Raw genomic sequence first — 14871 nt, forward strand, 5'->3', positions numbered from 1 at the left:
TTTGATTTATTCTTAAATTACACAAACTGGCTCAGAACCCGACGTTCAATAATTTGAAAATAAATCGAGTGATACAATTTTAACTTTTCAAGCATTTGGTAAAAAGCTTTGTTTTGATTATCTGTCGTCTTTGAACCAGTTAAATACAACGTACACTGCGAATGCTAGCGCAAATGTAGCTGCCACCAGAAAAACAGATATTTGAACTAATAGAGATGACTCAAAGGCTTCACGTAGAAGCGAGTTCCACGTTGTATACCATAAGATGCAGAAAATAGATCCCACAATGGCACCCACCACCACTTGACTGCTTGTGTGCAGCTTCTGTGAAACCCTTAACCGTATCTACAGAACAAACAATAATATCTCAAGTTTTAACATTGTAAACAACGCAGAGAAAGGGAGACTAATACTAAATGATTCCAAGCCTAAATCAATTAGGTGATTTGGTTGCTAAAGCATGGAATGGACTTACAAAGTATGAACCCAATGCGAGGATGAAGCTGCTAAGAAACAAAGAGACTCCATTGGTTTCAAGCCATTCTATAACTGCAGCAAAACACGACCCCGGGTGAATACATTGTGTCAGCAGTTTCATGATAGTTAAGCAGGATGATTCGTTCAAGTTTTCGCTGCTTACCGGTTAAAACAGCAAAGACAGATATGAAAGAAATGGATTGAGCGTGAGAAGATGGCATCCCGGGATCAGATCGCAATGTTGTTTCAGGCCTCTCTTGGTTAAGTATACGTTTCAGAACTACAGAGAGAGCGGAATTCAAAATGGATCCAATGACAGCCCACAAGGCTGCACCATCATGTCGTAGAAGAATGATCGAACCAAATAGTGCAGACACAACCCATTTGCTCTGTTTCATCAATTTAAAACACAATTTAATACCACAGCGGCATTTCATCGAACAAATTGCGTGCATTAATGAGATTCCATTACTAACCAGACGATTAACAATGGCTTCAATCCCAACCAACTCGTTCCGAAGCTCCGAGGAACCTTTGATGAAAGATTCCTGCTCGATTGACCCAACTTGTTCGTTACCGCCATTGTTGCTGCCTCCGTCTCTGGTAGTGAATCTTTTAACGGTCATAGATCCAGAGCCAGAGACGAACAGAGGAGACCCACGAGAGATAATCGAACAAAAGCTCGAAAGTCTCGAACTTTTCGGGTACGAGGAAGAGCCTAAGTAGAAATTGCAGGTGGGATGATACTAGCGAAGAAGGAGAGAAGACGACGACGACGACGCTGCCATTTCCAAAAAAGGAAGATTTTTTTAAAAAGTCAACGTAGTATATAATCCATCGCTACAGAAGTACAATTCGTAAGGTGAAGAAGAAACATAACATATGAAAAATCGGAGAAAATCAAAGTCTGGTTTGGTTGGAGAGCAAAAGACCTGAGAGCTTTCTTCTTCAAAACAATCTTCAAAAAATTTCTATTGCTATGCTCGAAAACGAGTTTTGTTCTTCTTCTTCTTCACCTTGACGCATTTTATTTTATTATATCCATTCATATTCTTCCACGTGGCGTGTTGTTGAATCAACGGATAAGCAAATTAATGGGCTTATATTTCGTCAGTTCAGGCCCATACATTAAAACTTCTGGTCCATCACATTCATGTAAATACTTTGAGTTCTTTCTCGTGTGGGGAGAAAAGAGTTTGATGTTACGTTGACAAGAAAAAAGTGAAAGTTTAAATATGCTATAATATTATGTAAATGGAAGAGAAACTGATGTGAAAGAAAGATGAGATAATCTAGAGAGTGTTGGTTGACCAAAAAAATATAGAGAGTGTTGAATGATAAAACAATGGTTGATAAATATAATAGCATCATCCTCTGTTCAAAGTTTTAGGCCCTTGTCATCCATTCTCAGCAGGTAACTCGGTTTTGACCACTTGATTCTGATCAGTACGTGGATCACAAAATATTTTACATTTACCTTATCTCACAATCAATTCAAACCTCAGGGAAAGAGTCTTAAAACTGTAAAGTATTTTTTTTAAATGAAAACATTTTGTGAGAAATCTGCATTGCATTCACAAAAACCAAAAAAAAAAAAAAAAAGAGTGCGAACAAACAGTCATGGATACCCCTCACAAGTCCTATAGCCATCGGTGTTTGACCCGTTTAATCATTTTTCAGAAGAAAAAGGCAAAAAGTAAGCACACATGACACAAACCCATACAATGTACCTATCTATCTTGAGTCGTCAAAAACACAAAACTAGTACTTTTGGACCCCTTCAAATCTCTAACAGGGCTGTACAAAATTATATATAATTTGGACTTAATTACATAAACTAATCTGCGAGTACATGTTTTGTATTGGCCAACAACAGTCATCTACACCACTACCGCTCACAAACTTGGATCGTACGTCTAGTGTTATTTATGGCAAAGAAATTTGGACAAGTCAACAAAATCAAAAATCTAACCTTTTAATATTTCTACTAAAACAATACGTAACCGAGATTCTTCTGCCAAAGAAGCCTAAAAATAAAATAAAAATATAAACCTAATCTCTTAAGAATTTTGTTTAAAAAAACATATCTATACACACCCAAGAATTGAGATGAAGAATAGAAAAATATATCGATGAGATTGAGGATTATATATACCAATCTTTATCTTCATCATCTTTTTACTAACTTTTCGGTTTATGATTTATGATTTTCAGATTGGGTGTATCATAGTTCCAAATTATCAGCATCTAAGTTTTTTTTTTCTTTTTTAATATAATTTGGACCATATAGACTAGGAAGTTTTAAAAAACTGGTGGATTAGTAGACACTGTTACAACCCCCATATACACATACCACTAGTTAGTTATTGGGTTTAATGAATGGAAGTGACACGGTTTCTTCATTCTGCTAGACTTTTATAACATTGTTTTTCTCTTAAACTGCTTTTACAATAATTGAGTGACCCACACGCTAATATATTTAATTAGGTCAAGTCTTTGTTTACTAATTTCTTTTATTGTATTCGTTTGACGCATGGATTCATTTGTTTACTAAGTCAAATAAACCTCGTGAACAAGTCATTGGAACCCACTCAAACTCTACTTTTCTTTATAACTTTGAAACTTCCACGTTGTAGCCATGGGAAAGATCCTCGCTACTTCCTCTCTTCGGTTCCCACTTCCCACCAATCATCTATAATTCCTGAGTCTTTTATTTTTCTTTGGGGTTAAACACAACTCAAAAACTAAAAGAGACATAAGAAGATGAGCTCCTCTGATTCTTCTTCCGCGGAATCCCGTCTGGCCACGGCTAAGACGGTTCTCACCACCGCTGCTTCGGTGGCTGCAACCGCAATGCTGGCTCGGTCACTAGTCCAAGATTATTTGCCTGACGAGGTGCACAACTACATTTCCTATGGCTTCCGCTGCATCTTTGGTTACTTCTCCTCCCAAATGACGATAATCATCGAAGAATTCGAAGGTTTTGCTCACAATGAAGTCTTTGAGGCTGCAGAGGCCTATCTAGCCACCAAGATCTCTCCTTCTAACAAAAGAATCAAAGTGAGTAAACACGAGAAAGAAAACAACTACAATGTCACCGTGGAGCGAGACGAAGAAGTTTCCGACACCTACAACGGCGTCAAATTCCAGTGGATCCTCCATTGTCGCCATGTCGAGTCCAAGCACTTCCACAACCCGCGGGATCTTAACTCCACACTGAGATCTGAGGTCAGATCATTCGAGCTCAACTTCCACAAGAAATACAAAGACGTAGCCCTTGAATCTTACTTGCCATTCATGGTGAAAAGAGCCACGTTGATGAAGCAGGAGAAGAAAACACTCAAGATCTTCACTCTCTCCCCAGAGAACATGTATGGGAATTACTCTGACGCGTGGACCTCTGTTACTCTTGACCATCCTTCTACCTTCAAAACTCTTGCGATGGATTCAGATGTCAAGAGAAATGTGATGGACGATCTAGACCAATTCGTGCAGCGGAGAGACTACTACAAGAGAGTTGGTAAAGCTTGGAAGAGAGGTTACTTGCTGTACGGTCCACCGGGGACTGGGAAGTCAAGTTTAATTGCAGCCATGGCCAATCACCTTAACTTTGATATTTACGACCTAGAGTTGACTGCGGTTAACAACAATTCTGAGCTCCGGCGATTGTTGATTGCCACGGCTAACCGTTCGATTCTTATTGTAGAAGATATCGATTGCTCACTAGAATTGAAAGATAGGACTGGTGACGAACCACCTCGGGAAGCTGACGACATGGAGGATCCACGGTATAAAAAGGTGACGCTCTCTGGAATGTTAAATTTCATAGATGGTCTATGGTCAAGCTGCGGTGACGAAAGGATCATAATATTCACAACCAATTACAAAGAGAAACTCGACGCAGCGCTGTTGAGGCCAGGACGCATGGATATGCACATTCACATGTCCTACTGCACACCGAGTACTTTCAAAGCTCTTGCTTCAAACTATCTAGAGATCAAAGAGCACCACCTTTTCAGCAAGATCGAGGAAGGTATTGAGGCGACAGAGGTTACCCCAGCAGAGGTGGCTGAACAGCTAATGAGGAATGACACTGTTGATAAGGTTCTTGAGGGTCTCATCGAGTTCTTGAAAGTCAAGAAGATCGAAAACGAACAAGATAAGGCCAAGAAAGAGAAGCAAGAGTTGGAGAACAAGAAAAATATCACCAAGGGGAAAGATTCGGTAGTCAAGAAAACCGAAGAGGTTGATGAACAGCTAGTGAGGAACGACCGTGTTGATAAGGTTCTTGAAGGTTTGGTCGAGTTATTAAAAGTCAAGAAGATGGAGAACGACCAGGATAAAAGCCAAACATGAGGAGGTAAAAGAGCAGCAACATTAACTTGGCAGAGTGAATACCTTAATTACTAAATCGCTTTGTAGCGTGAGAATAATTGTTGATTTGTCTTTCTATTTTGGGATGATCCAACATTATATTACAAAGTAACCATGAATCTAGAGAGACCGCTTAAAGAAGCTAAATAGCCAAAAAAAAAAAAAAAAAAAAAAAACAAGGATTAAGTCATATAATGAATGAGATGTTCATAATTTTATTCCACTAAGTTATAAGTCGATCATTCAGTTACACTACAGAAGGAGCTAAATAGCCATAGTTTTTGCAAACTACACAATTCGTTTACTCTAATACTTTTAAATGACCATACATGTTCTAATTGTCTTCCTTTTCTTTGTAAATATATATATTTTTATCTTGTTCCAATTATTTTTCCGTAGTGTCATAAACGATTATGGTTTTGGACTTTTGGACTTGAAGTTGTGAAGTGGGTTGAGTTGCTGTGTTTAGGCCCAGTTGAAATTCAACTTTGGATGAAGAAGTCCAGCAATATAACACAGGTTCTCTCTCTGCATTTTTGTCGTGATCATGTAGCGACAAAGCTTGTCTTGCTGCTCAAGGGTGTACAGGGCAAACTTGGGATTTTACAGAGAGGGACAAAGAGGTTTATTTAAAAGCTGTGTTCGATTCAGAGAGTAAGACAAGGGGAGAGTCACTTTTGAGTGTAGAGAGAGTAAGAGAGAAAGTTCTGGGTTTTGGGGAGAGTTCTTCATTATCTTCTTTTCTTCTCTTAAGGTGATCTCTTTGTGTGGGTGAGTGATTCTCAAGTTGTAATCTGTTCTTTGTTCATAGTGAAACCTCTAGTGAGCGGTCAAGCTCACCGAGACGTACCTTGGCTGGTCTAAGCCTTGGGAACTCGTAACTCTCGTGTCCTGTTTCTTTACTTGTTAACAAACCTGCAAAACAACAAAAACACAAGCTTTGATCAAATACAGACCAAGTATGAGCTGAACGAAGTTACTACAAGTGGTATCAGAGCCAGGTTACAGTTCAAGTGTGTCTAAGGTATTAAATCTAAGAAAGGTGCTAACTTTTTGGGTTTTGTGAGTCATAGATCTAAGGAGACAAATAGATCTGTGATTTCTGAGGTTTGTAGTGGCTCTTCCTGGTTTGTTATTCATCTAGATATCTGGTATTAGAACTAGGTGAATATGGAACCCACTCAAGGTAGGTTTGAAGTAGAAAAGTTTGATGGGGAGGGAGATTTTGCTTTATGGAAACACAAGATTTTGGCTCAGCTGGAGATTTTGGGACTTGACTCTGCTCTGCAACCAGTTTCTGTCTTAGTAAAAGCTGCAGATGCTAAAGAAAAAACTGTTGAAGGAGAAGATGCAGGAAAAGCAGAAGAACGAGTCAAATCTGATCCAAAATGGCTGGATAAAGATCGGAGGGTTAGAAATCTTCTAAGTATGAGTCTGCAAGATATTGTTCTGAGAAAGGTTATGAAGGAACCTACAGCTTATGACATGTGGAATGCATTGGAAGCTGAGTATCAGGTTAAAACTCTACCTCACAGGTTCTATTTAAAGCAAAGGTTCTATAGCTTTAAAATGGATGGTTCGAAAAACCTAGATAAGAACCTGGATACTTTTAACAAGCTGATATCAGATCTGTCTAGTGTTCATGTTGAAATGAATGATGAGGATCAAGCTGCAATTCTCATGAACAGCTTGCCTAAACAGTTTGAGAACCTAGTTCACACTCTTAAGTACAATAGCGGAAGAAGCACTATCACAGTAAAAGAAATTATCAGAGCAGCCTACTCTACTGAGTTAGAACTGAAGGATAAAGGGGTGTATAAGCTACAGTCTGAGAGTGAAGGGTTGGTTGTTCAAGCAAGAGGAAGAACAGACATAAGAAACCAGCCTAAAGGAAAGCAGAACAACAAAAGTAGGTCTAAGTCTAGACCTAAAGGCAGGGAGTGTTGGATATGTGGAGAAGAAGGGCATTTTAAAAGGGAATGCCCAAAGAAGAAACAATCATCAAGCAATAGCAAAAGTGAAACTGGTGAAGCCAGCATTGGAAAAGCAGAATGGACAGAGCCTGTGATGCTATCAGTTTCAGAAAATGTTGCTAGAGAAGAATGGGTCTTGGATTCAGGTTGTTCATACCACTTGACATTCAGAAAAGACCTTATGTTTGATATTGAAGAAATAGATGGGGGAAGAATTCTGATGGGAAATGATTCCTACTGTGAAATAACAGCTATTGGAAAAATAAAGATTGTTAATTACAACAACACACCAGTTGTATTAACACAGGTCAGATATTCATCGACAGCTAGAAGAAATTTGATCTCTTTGGGACAACTAGAATCACTTGGTTGTTGGTTTCAGTCAAAGAACTTCAGGATGCAAGTGTTCTACAAAGAGAGAGAAGTGTTGGCTGGTGACTACAAAGACACTTTATATTTTCTAGATGGTAAGCCTGAGGTGGAACAGGCTAATGCAGCTGTTAGGTCAGTAAACACAACAGACTTGTGGCACAGTAGGTTGGGCCATATGAATGCAAAAGGACTACAGTTGTTAGTCAGGAAAGAACTGATAAGTTCAAGTACGTTTAAGGATTTTAAACAGTGTGAATTCTGCATTCTTGGTAAGGCTCAAAGGAAATCATTCAAAACAGGAAGTCATATCTCTAAGGGGCCTTTGGAGTATGTTCATTCTGACCTATGGGGTTCTCCTAATGTCACTCCCAGTTTATCAAAGTGCCAATACTACATATCATTTGTTGATGATTTCTCAAGGAAAGTGTGGGTTTATTTTCTCAGGACTAAGGATGAAGCTTATGAGAAGTTTGTTGAGTGGAAGACAATCACTGAGAATCAGTGTGGAAAGAAGTTGAAAATCTTAAGGACAGACAATGGTCTTGAGTATTGTAACAAGACCTTTGATGACCATTGCAAGCTTCATGGTATCTTAAGACACAAAACATGTCCGTACACTCCACAACAAAACGGAGTGGCTGAGAGATTGAATAGAACCATACTTGAAAAAGTAAGGAGTCTCTTAAGTGAGACTGGATTGGGTGAGTCCTTCTGGGCTGAAGCTACATCTACAGTGGTGTACATGATAAACCGAACACCATCTACACCACTAGATTTTGAAATACCGGAAGAAGTGTGGTCTGGTAGAAAACCAGAATATACACACATGAGGAGGTTTGGATGCTTAGTCTACTACCATGTTGATCAAGGTAAGCTCAAACCTAGAGCTAAGAAAGGTGTCTTCATGGGTTATCCTCAAGGTGTGAAAGGATACAGGATATGGAGTCTTGAAGATAAAAAATGCATTGTTAGTCGTGATACAATTTTCTGCGAGGATGTTGTTTACAAAGATATTGGGAAGCTGTCAAATGAACAAGGAGAAGTTTTTGACCCTAAAGGGAAAAAGAAAGTAATTTTTGAACTTCCGGATGATCAAGACAATGCTGGTGAATCAAGAACTTCAGGAGAAACTTCTGGTGGAGGTGGAGCTATGCCAGTTTCTGATCAAGAAGAAGAGGAAGACTCTGAAAATGAGACGGACTTTGAAGTCTCAAATTCGCCACTAGATAACTACATATTGGCGAGAGATAGAGCCAGAAGAGATATCAAAAAGCCAAGTAGATTTATTGAGGCTGATATTACTGTTTATGCTCTTAATGCAGCGCAACTAATGGATGATGATGAGCCTAACACTTATCAAGAGGCTATTAGCGGAAGTAATAAAGAGCAGTGGATAGCAGCAATGGAAGAGGAGATGGAATCTCATCATAAGAATCACACTTGGAATTTGATTCCAAGACCTGAGAAACAAAGAATAATTGGTTGTAAGTGGATATTCAAGTTCAAGCCAGGGATTCCAGGGGTTGAGAAACCTAGGTTCAAAGCAAGGTTAGTGGCCAAAGGATTCTCTCAAATAGAAGGGATTGACTACCATGAAGTTTTTTCACCAGTTGTTAAACATGTCACTATAAGGTTGGTGTTGTCTATGGTGGTTAATCAAGATATGGAGCTGGAACAGTTGGATGTGAAAACTGCGTTTTTACATGGAAAGTTGGATGAAAGGATACTAATGGAACAGCCTGAAGGTTACTCAAAAGGTGATGATGAGGTGTGCTTATTACAGAGATCTCTGTATGGGCTAAAACAGTCTCCAAGACAATGGAATTTGAGGTTTGATCAGTTTATGAAGTCACAAGGGTATTTAAGGAGTGAGTATGATCCATGTGTGTACTTCAAGTGTTACAAGGAGGACTGTTTTGTGTATCTACTACTATATGTAGATGATATGCTGGTTGCTGCAAAGGATATGCTAGAAATTGTTAAACTAAAAGCTATCCTAAGTAGTGAATTCGAAATGAAAGACCTAGGAGCAGCGAGTAGAATTCTAGGTATGGACATTTCAAGGGACAGAAGTCAAGGTGTGTTGAAGTTGTCACAGCAAGCTTATCTGGAAAAGGTTCTGAGGAACTTTAGAATGGATAAATCCATGCCAGTTCAAACACCTATAGGCTGTCATTTCAAGCTATCCAGTACAAAAGAAGAAGATAAAGCTAAGACAGAGACCAAGATGAAACGAGTACCTTACTCCAGTGCTGTTGGGAGTCTAATGTACGCAATGGTGGGATCTCGCCCTGATCTTGCTTATGCAGTTGGTATGGTCAGTCGCTTTATGGGATCTCCTAATGAAAATCATTGGGAAGCTGTTAAATGGATTCTAAGATACATCAGGGATTCTAAGGATCTGAGTCTGACATTCAAGAAATCTGAGAAATTTAAAGTGAGAGGGTATTGTGATAGTGATTATGGAGCTGACCTTGATAGGAGTCGATCTATCACAGGTTTTGTGTTTCAAGCAGGAGAAAACACAATCAGCTGGCGCTCAGGGCTGCAACATATAGTAGCTGTATCAACAACGGAAGCTGAATATATGGCCCTAGTAGAAGCAGCAAAAAAAGCGTTGTGGTTAAAGGGAATTACAAGTGAATTGGGATTTCCTCAAAAAGGTGTTGAAATCTTCTGTGATTCGCAGAGTGCGATTTGTTTGGCTAAGAATAACGTCTTCCATTCGAGGACAAAGCATATGGCTGTGCGTTTCAACTTCATTCGAGACGTGGTGGCAGATGGTTCATTGACTGTGACTAAAATCGGGACTTTGGTGAATCCGGCTGATATTCTCACAAAATCGGTACCGGTGATGAAGTTTGAAGAAGCTTTGAGTCATCTGAGAGTGCTCAGAGACTGAATTGGCTCCGGAATAGGGAGCTAAGATTCCGGCAGGTGGATGTCGGAGGGACTATATCGACAGGTAAATGTCGAAGAAAAAAAATAAAAAGGGGAGAAGCGATGAGTTTCTCAGGTTCTGTGCCTAAACCAAAATCGAGGTGGAGAATGTCATAAACGATTATGGTTTTGGACTTTTGGACTTGAAGTTGTGAAGTGGGCTGAGTTGCTGTGTTTAGGCCCAGTTGAAATTCAACTTTGGATGAAGAAGTCCAGCAATATAACACAGGTTCTCTCTCTGCATTTTTGCCGTGATCATGTAGCGACAAAGCTTGTCTTGCTGCTCAAGGGTGTACAGGGCAAACTTGGGATTTTACAGAGAGGGACAAAGAGGTTTATTTAAAAGCTGTGTTCGATTCAGAGAGTAAGACAAGGGGAGAGTCACTTTTGAGTGTAGAGAGAGTAAGAGAGAAAGTTCTGGGTTTTGGGGAGAGTTCTTCATTATCTTCTTTTCTTCTCTTAAGGTGATCTCTTTGTGTGGGTGAGTGATTCTCAAGTTGTAATCTGTTCTTTATTCATAGTGAAACCTCTAGTGAGCGGTCAAGCTCACCGAGACGTACCTTGGCTGGTCTAAGCCTTGGGAACTCGTAACTCTCGTGTCCTGTTTCTTTACTTGTTAATAAACCTGCAAAACAACAAAAACACAAGCTTTGATCAAATACAGACCAAGTATGAGCTGAACGAAGTTACTACACGTAGTTTCCTTTTTTGTTTTTGCTTCAGTTCACAATTCAAAATTGGCTTTTTGGGTGTTAATTTCATTTTCGTTTTACAAAGTAACCATGAATATAGAGAGACCGTTTAAAGAAGCTAAATAGCCAAAAAAAAATACAAGGATTAAGTCATATAATGAATGAGATGTTCATATAATTTTATTCCACATAGTTTTTTTAAACTACACAATTCGTTTACTCTGTAATTATTGAATCATGTTTTAATTTTCTTCCTTTTCTTGGTATATATATATATATTTATCTAGCTTTTTCCATTTATTTTCCCTTAATTTCCTTTTTTGTTTTTGCTTCAGTTCACCGTTCAAAATTGGCTTTTTGGCTGTTATATCCTTTTGTGATATTTCCTTTTCGTGTTTATTTACATTTTTCTGTGTCTTACAAATACAGCTCTTTGCTTGAGATAAAAGAAGCACGTTCTCGCTCACGGAAGAAACTTTTCTTCTCGCCCAAGAAACTTGACAAACCTAAGAGAGACGAACTCGCTAGTAAGTTTTCTGATGAGATCAGGTCTCAATGGCACTAACATCCCCTTCTTGTCCACCTCGTGTGCATGTGGGTATCGGTAGACACACGACACTTGGAATGCTAAAACGACCACGAAACGTTTCGGTTCGGGTTGCAAAATATCCAGGTATATTTGCACAAATCCTAGAAAGAACTAAGTCGGTAGAAGTTTCAACAGTTCTCACCACCGCAACTTCGTTGGCCGAAACAGGGGCGGATCTAGAAAATTTGTTCAATGGGGGCAAAAATATAGTAAAAAACTATCAAATACTAAATTATAAAAGACATAAAATTGTCATGTAAAAACTTTAAAACATCTTACAAAACCACTCAGACGCTCATTTAACAATTGAAACCTTTTTACCACATTTTTATTTGTGACATATTCAAATAACTAAAAACAAAAAACATGTTATTAATTAAAAATTTAGAAAATTTTGAATTTATAGACTTATATTTTAAAATTTATTAATTTTAAATTTATTAATTATGTAACAAACTTCCATAAAAGCTTAACCATAGAATAAACATATAAACAATTATCACTACAAAAACTAATATAGTCATGTATAACATAAAAACCTATATAATGTTTTCCAGGAAACATAGTTATAAGCTTGAACTGATTAAATAAAATTAACTGACTAAAAAATAATGCTTATATAATAGAAACGATTGTAAAAAAAATCAGGAAAATAAACTCACAAATTGATAATTGTTGATTTGTTGTCACATAAAGAAACCAAAGGACTAAAGAAGAAGAAAATAATAAAAAATTAGGTCTAGATTCGTAAGTCTTTAATTTATATATTAATATATATTTTTTGGTACATGGGTTAATGGGCTTTCCAAAAAAAAAAAAAAAAGTAGTTTTTTTGGTAGGAGCAGATTTTGTTTTTTAATAATATTTAATAATTTATTTATTTATTTTTTTTTTTTTGCTGGTGGCAGCTGCCCCCACCATCTTGGCTGTGGGTCCGCCCCTGGGCCGAAACCGTGGTGATGGCTCGATTGTTTGTACAAAAGTATGTTCCTTACGAGGTGCGCCACTACATCTCATATGAATTCCACCGCCGCTTCGTTCCTGACCTTTCCTCTCACATGACAATAACCATTGAAGAATTTGAAGGATTAGTTCACAACGAAGTCTTTGAGGCTGCAAAGGCCTATCTAGCCACAAAAGTCTCTCCCTCCAACAAAAAAATCAGAGTGAGTAAACACGAGAAAGAGAAAAACTACAACGTCACAGTGGAACGTGATGAGGAAGTTGTGGACACTTTCAATGACGTCAAGTTCCGGTGGATCCTCCGTTGCAGCCATGTCGAGTCAAAGAATCAAGAGTCGTCAAAAGTCAGATCCGAGGTCCGATCATTCGAGCTCAACTTCCACAAGAAATACAAAGACGTAGCCCTTGAATCTTACTTGCCATTCCTGGTGAAAAGAGCCACGTTGATGAAGCAAGAGAAGAAAAAGCTTAAGATGTTCACTCTCGACAGAAAGTGGTACTCAGACACGTGGACCTCTGTTACTTTTGACCATCCTTCTACTTTCAAGACGCTAGCAATGGATTCAGATGTCAAGACAAGTGTGATGGGAGATCTAGACGAATTCGTAAAGCGGAGCGACTACTATAAGAGGGTTGGTAAAGCTTGGAAGAGAGGATACTTGTTATACGGTCCACCAGGCACAGGGAAGTCAAGCTTGATCGCAGCCATGGCCAATCATCTACACTTTGATATTTACGACTTAGAGTTAACTGCGGTTAGAGACAACTCTGAGCTTCGGCGATTGCTGACTGCCATTGCTAATCGTTCGATTCTTGTTGTGGAAGATATTGACTGTTCGATCAAACTGAATAATAGGACAACTGATGAACCTCCTAAGGAAGATGATTCATCAAGTAACAAAAATGTGACTCTCTCTGGACTGCTAAATTTCATAGATGGTCTATGGTCAAGCTGCGGGGAAGAACGAATCATAATATTCACAACAAATTACAAAGAGAAACTCGACCCGGCTTTGTTAAGGCCCGGACGTATGGATATGCACATTCACATGTCCTACTGCACGTTAAGTGCTTTCAAGGTTCTTGCTTCAAACTATTTGGAGATCGAAGAGCACCACCTTTTCAGCAAGGTCGAGGAAGGTATTGAAGCCACAGAGGTTACTCCAGCTGAAGTGGCGGAACAACTTATGAGGAATGACTCTGTTGATAAGATTCTTGAGGGTTTGATCGAGTTTTTGAAAGCCAAGAAGATTAAGAAGGAACAGGATAAGGCCAAAATGGAGGAGCAAGAACTGGAGGAGCAACAAGTGGAGAACAAAGAATCGACTACCAAGAAAAAAGATTCAACGTTGAAGAAAAAACGAAAAGGTTAATAATTTGGCTTCTTGAGCAATGTTCCTCTCTGTTTTTTCTTACTTGGAATTATATTGTTTTCCTTTTCTAAAATAAACCTTCCTATTAATATCTTCCCCATACTCTCTAGTTCATGAAAGCAAACAAAATGAAGTTTCTAGCTTTTTTTTCTAAAAATTAATGAATTGTATGTTTTGAATGAGAGATATTTTAATTAGTATTAGAAAGCAAATAAATTATATCGAACAAAAAAAATTTTCACAAAAGAAAAAAATATGTCAATTAATAAAAATTCCTGAGAGAATCTGAAGAAAATAATCACTATATTAGTAAAAGAGAAGTACAAAAAGTGCTTTCGGGTCGGGTCAATTTCAAAAAATTACCCAAAATTTGTAATTGGATCTTTTAAAGTTGGATAGATTAATGGGTTTGGATACATACACCAGATACTTTCCAAATCTAATTTTAGGATTGTATTATTTCCATAATTAATTATAGGATTTACTAATATTTCTCTAACTAATTTAATACAATCTATTTAAAAAATATTATTCTTCTTTCACTTTTATTCGATATTATTTTTAATTTATAATATTATACTATATGATATAAATATTTAATAAAAATTTAACTTTTTTTTGCATATGTGCAATTTGAATTTTTCAAAAGGGACATATAATACTCAACTACACTCGATAAAATTTTTTGGACAATGGTTTAAAATCATTATAAGTATGACCAATATTAAAACCATTGTTACATAAGCATATTTAAAATTTCAAATAGTTTCAAAATATTATAAATAAAAGGTTCAAATATATAAAACTTTAAGAATTTAAAGTATTGAAATATTTTTTGAAGACATAAATGTAATTTGGAGACATACTTTTTATTGATAAAATATATTATATATCAAACTATGTAAATTTTAGATAATTCACGGGTAGTTTGTTAAAATCACAATTATAATGATAAAGTGAGTTACAAATAATGTTTTTTACGAAATAAATTCTGTTACGGGTTGGACTTTCAAAAAATATATTGTAAATATGTAATTTTTACGTATATTCGTACTTTTACTACAAAAATGGTAAAAATGAATAATTTATCGACAAATATTATTTCGTGTTGTTAAACT

The 14871-nt window shown here is 37.4% G+C and overlaps 3 protein-coding genes and 1 long non-coding RNA gene across 4 annotated transcripts; 2 read left to right on the forward strand and 2 right to left on the reverse strand.

Annotated features, from left to right (window-relative positions):
- Nucleotides 1-27: 27 nt before the first annotated feature.
- Nucleotides 28-1474, reverse strand: LOC17887091 (lipid phosphate phosphatase epsilon 1, chloroplastic). The gene is made up of 5 exons (XM_006291742.2): nucleotides 1410-1474; nucleotides 954-1258; nucleotides 641-866; nucleotides 476-549; nucleotides 28-345 (listed from the first exon to the last, which is right to left on the reverse strand). Exons 2-5 carry the CDS (start codon nucleotides 1101-1103, stop codon nucleotides 118-120), a joined length of 678 nt encoding a protein of 225 aa, XP_006291804.1. The 5' UTR covers nucleotides 1104-1258; nucleotides 1410-1474; the 3' UTR covers nucleotides 28-117.
- Nucleotides 1475-3221: 1747 nt separating this feature from the next.
- On the forward strand, nucleotides 3222-4974 carry LOC17886999 (protein HYPER-SENSITIVITY-RELATED 4). Its single transcript, XM_006290828.2, is given in 2 exon segments — nucleotides 3222-4818; nucleotides 4820-4974. Coding segments are annotated over 2 exon segments (1617 nt in total). The 5' UTR covers nucleotides 3222-3240; the 3' UTR covers nucleotides 4859-4974.
- Nucleotides 4975-9451: 4477 nt separating this feature from the next.
- On the reverse strand, nucleotides 9452-9920 carry LOC111830762. The gene is made up of 3 exons (XR_002834101.1): nucleotides 9834-9920; nucleotides 9670-9741; nucleotides 9452-9535 (listed from the first exon to the last, which is right to left on the reverse strand). It is a non-coding gene; the product is annotated as an uncharacterized LOC111830762 (long non-coding RNA).
- Nucleotides 9921-9936: 16 nt separating this feature from the next.
- Nucleotides 9937-13753, forward strand: LOC17885098 (protein HYPER-SENSITIVITY-RELATED 4). The gene is made up of 7 exons (XM_006293199.2): nucleotides 9937-10041; nucleotides 10115-10161; nucleotides 10400-10600; nucleotides 10658-10723; nucleotides 11258-11377; nucleotides 11437-11574; nucleotides 12361-13753. Exons 1-7 carry the CDS (start codon nucleotides 9937-9939, stop codon nucleotides 13751-13753), a joined length of 2070 nt encoding a protein of 689 aa, XP_006293261.2.
- The last annotated feature ends 1118 nt before the right edge of the window (nucleotides 13754-14871 follow it).

The sequence above is a fragment of the Capsella rubella genome, unplaced genomic scaffold, assembly GCF_000375325.1.
Source record: "Capsella rubella cultivar Monte Gargano unplaced genomic scaffold, Caprub1_0 scaffold_5, whole genome shotgun sequence".
Lineage (NCBI taxonomy): Eukaryota > Viridiplantae > Streptophyta > Magnoliopsida > Brassicales > Brassicaceae > Capsella > Capsella rubella.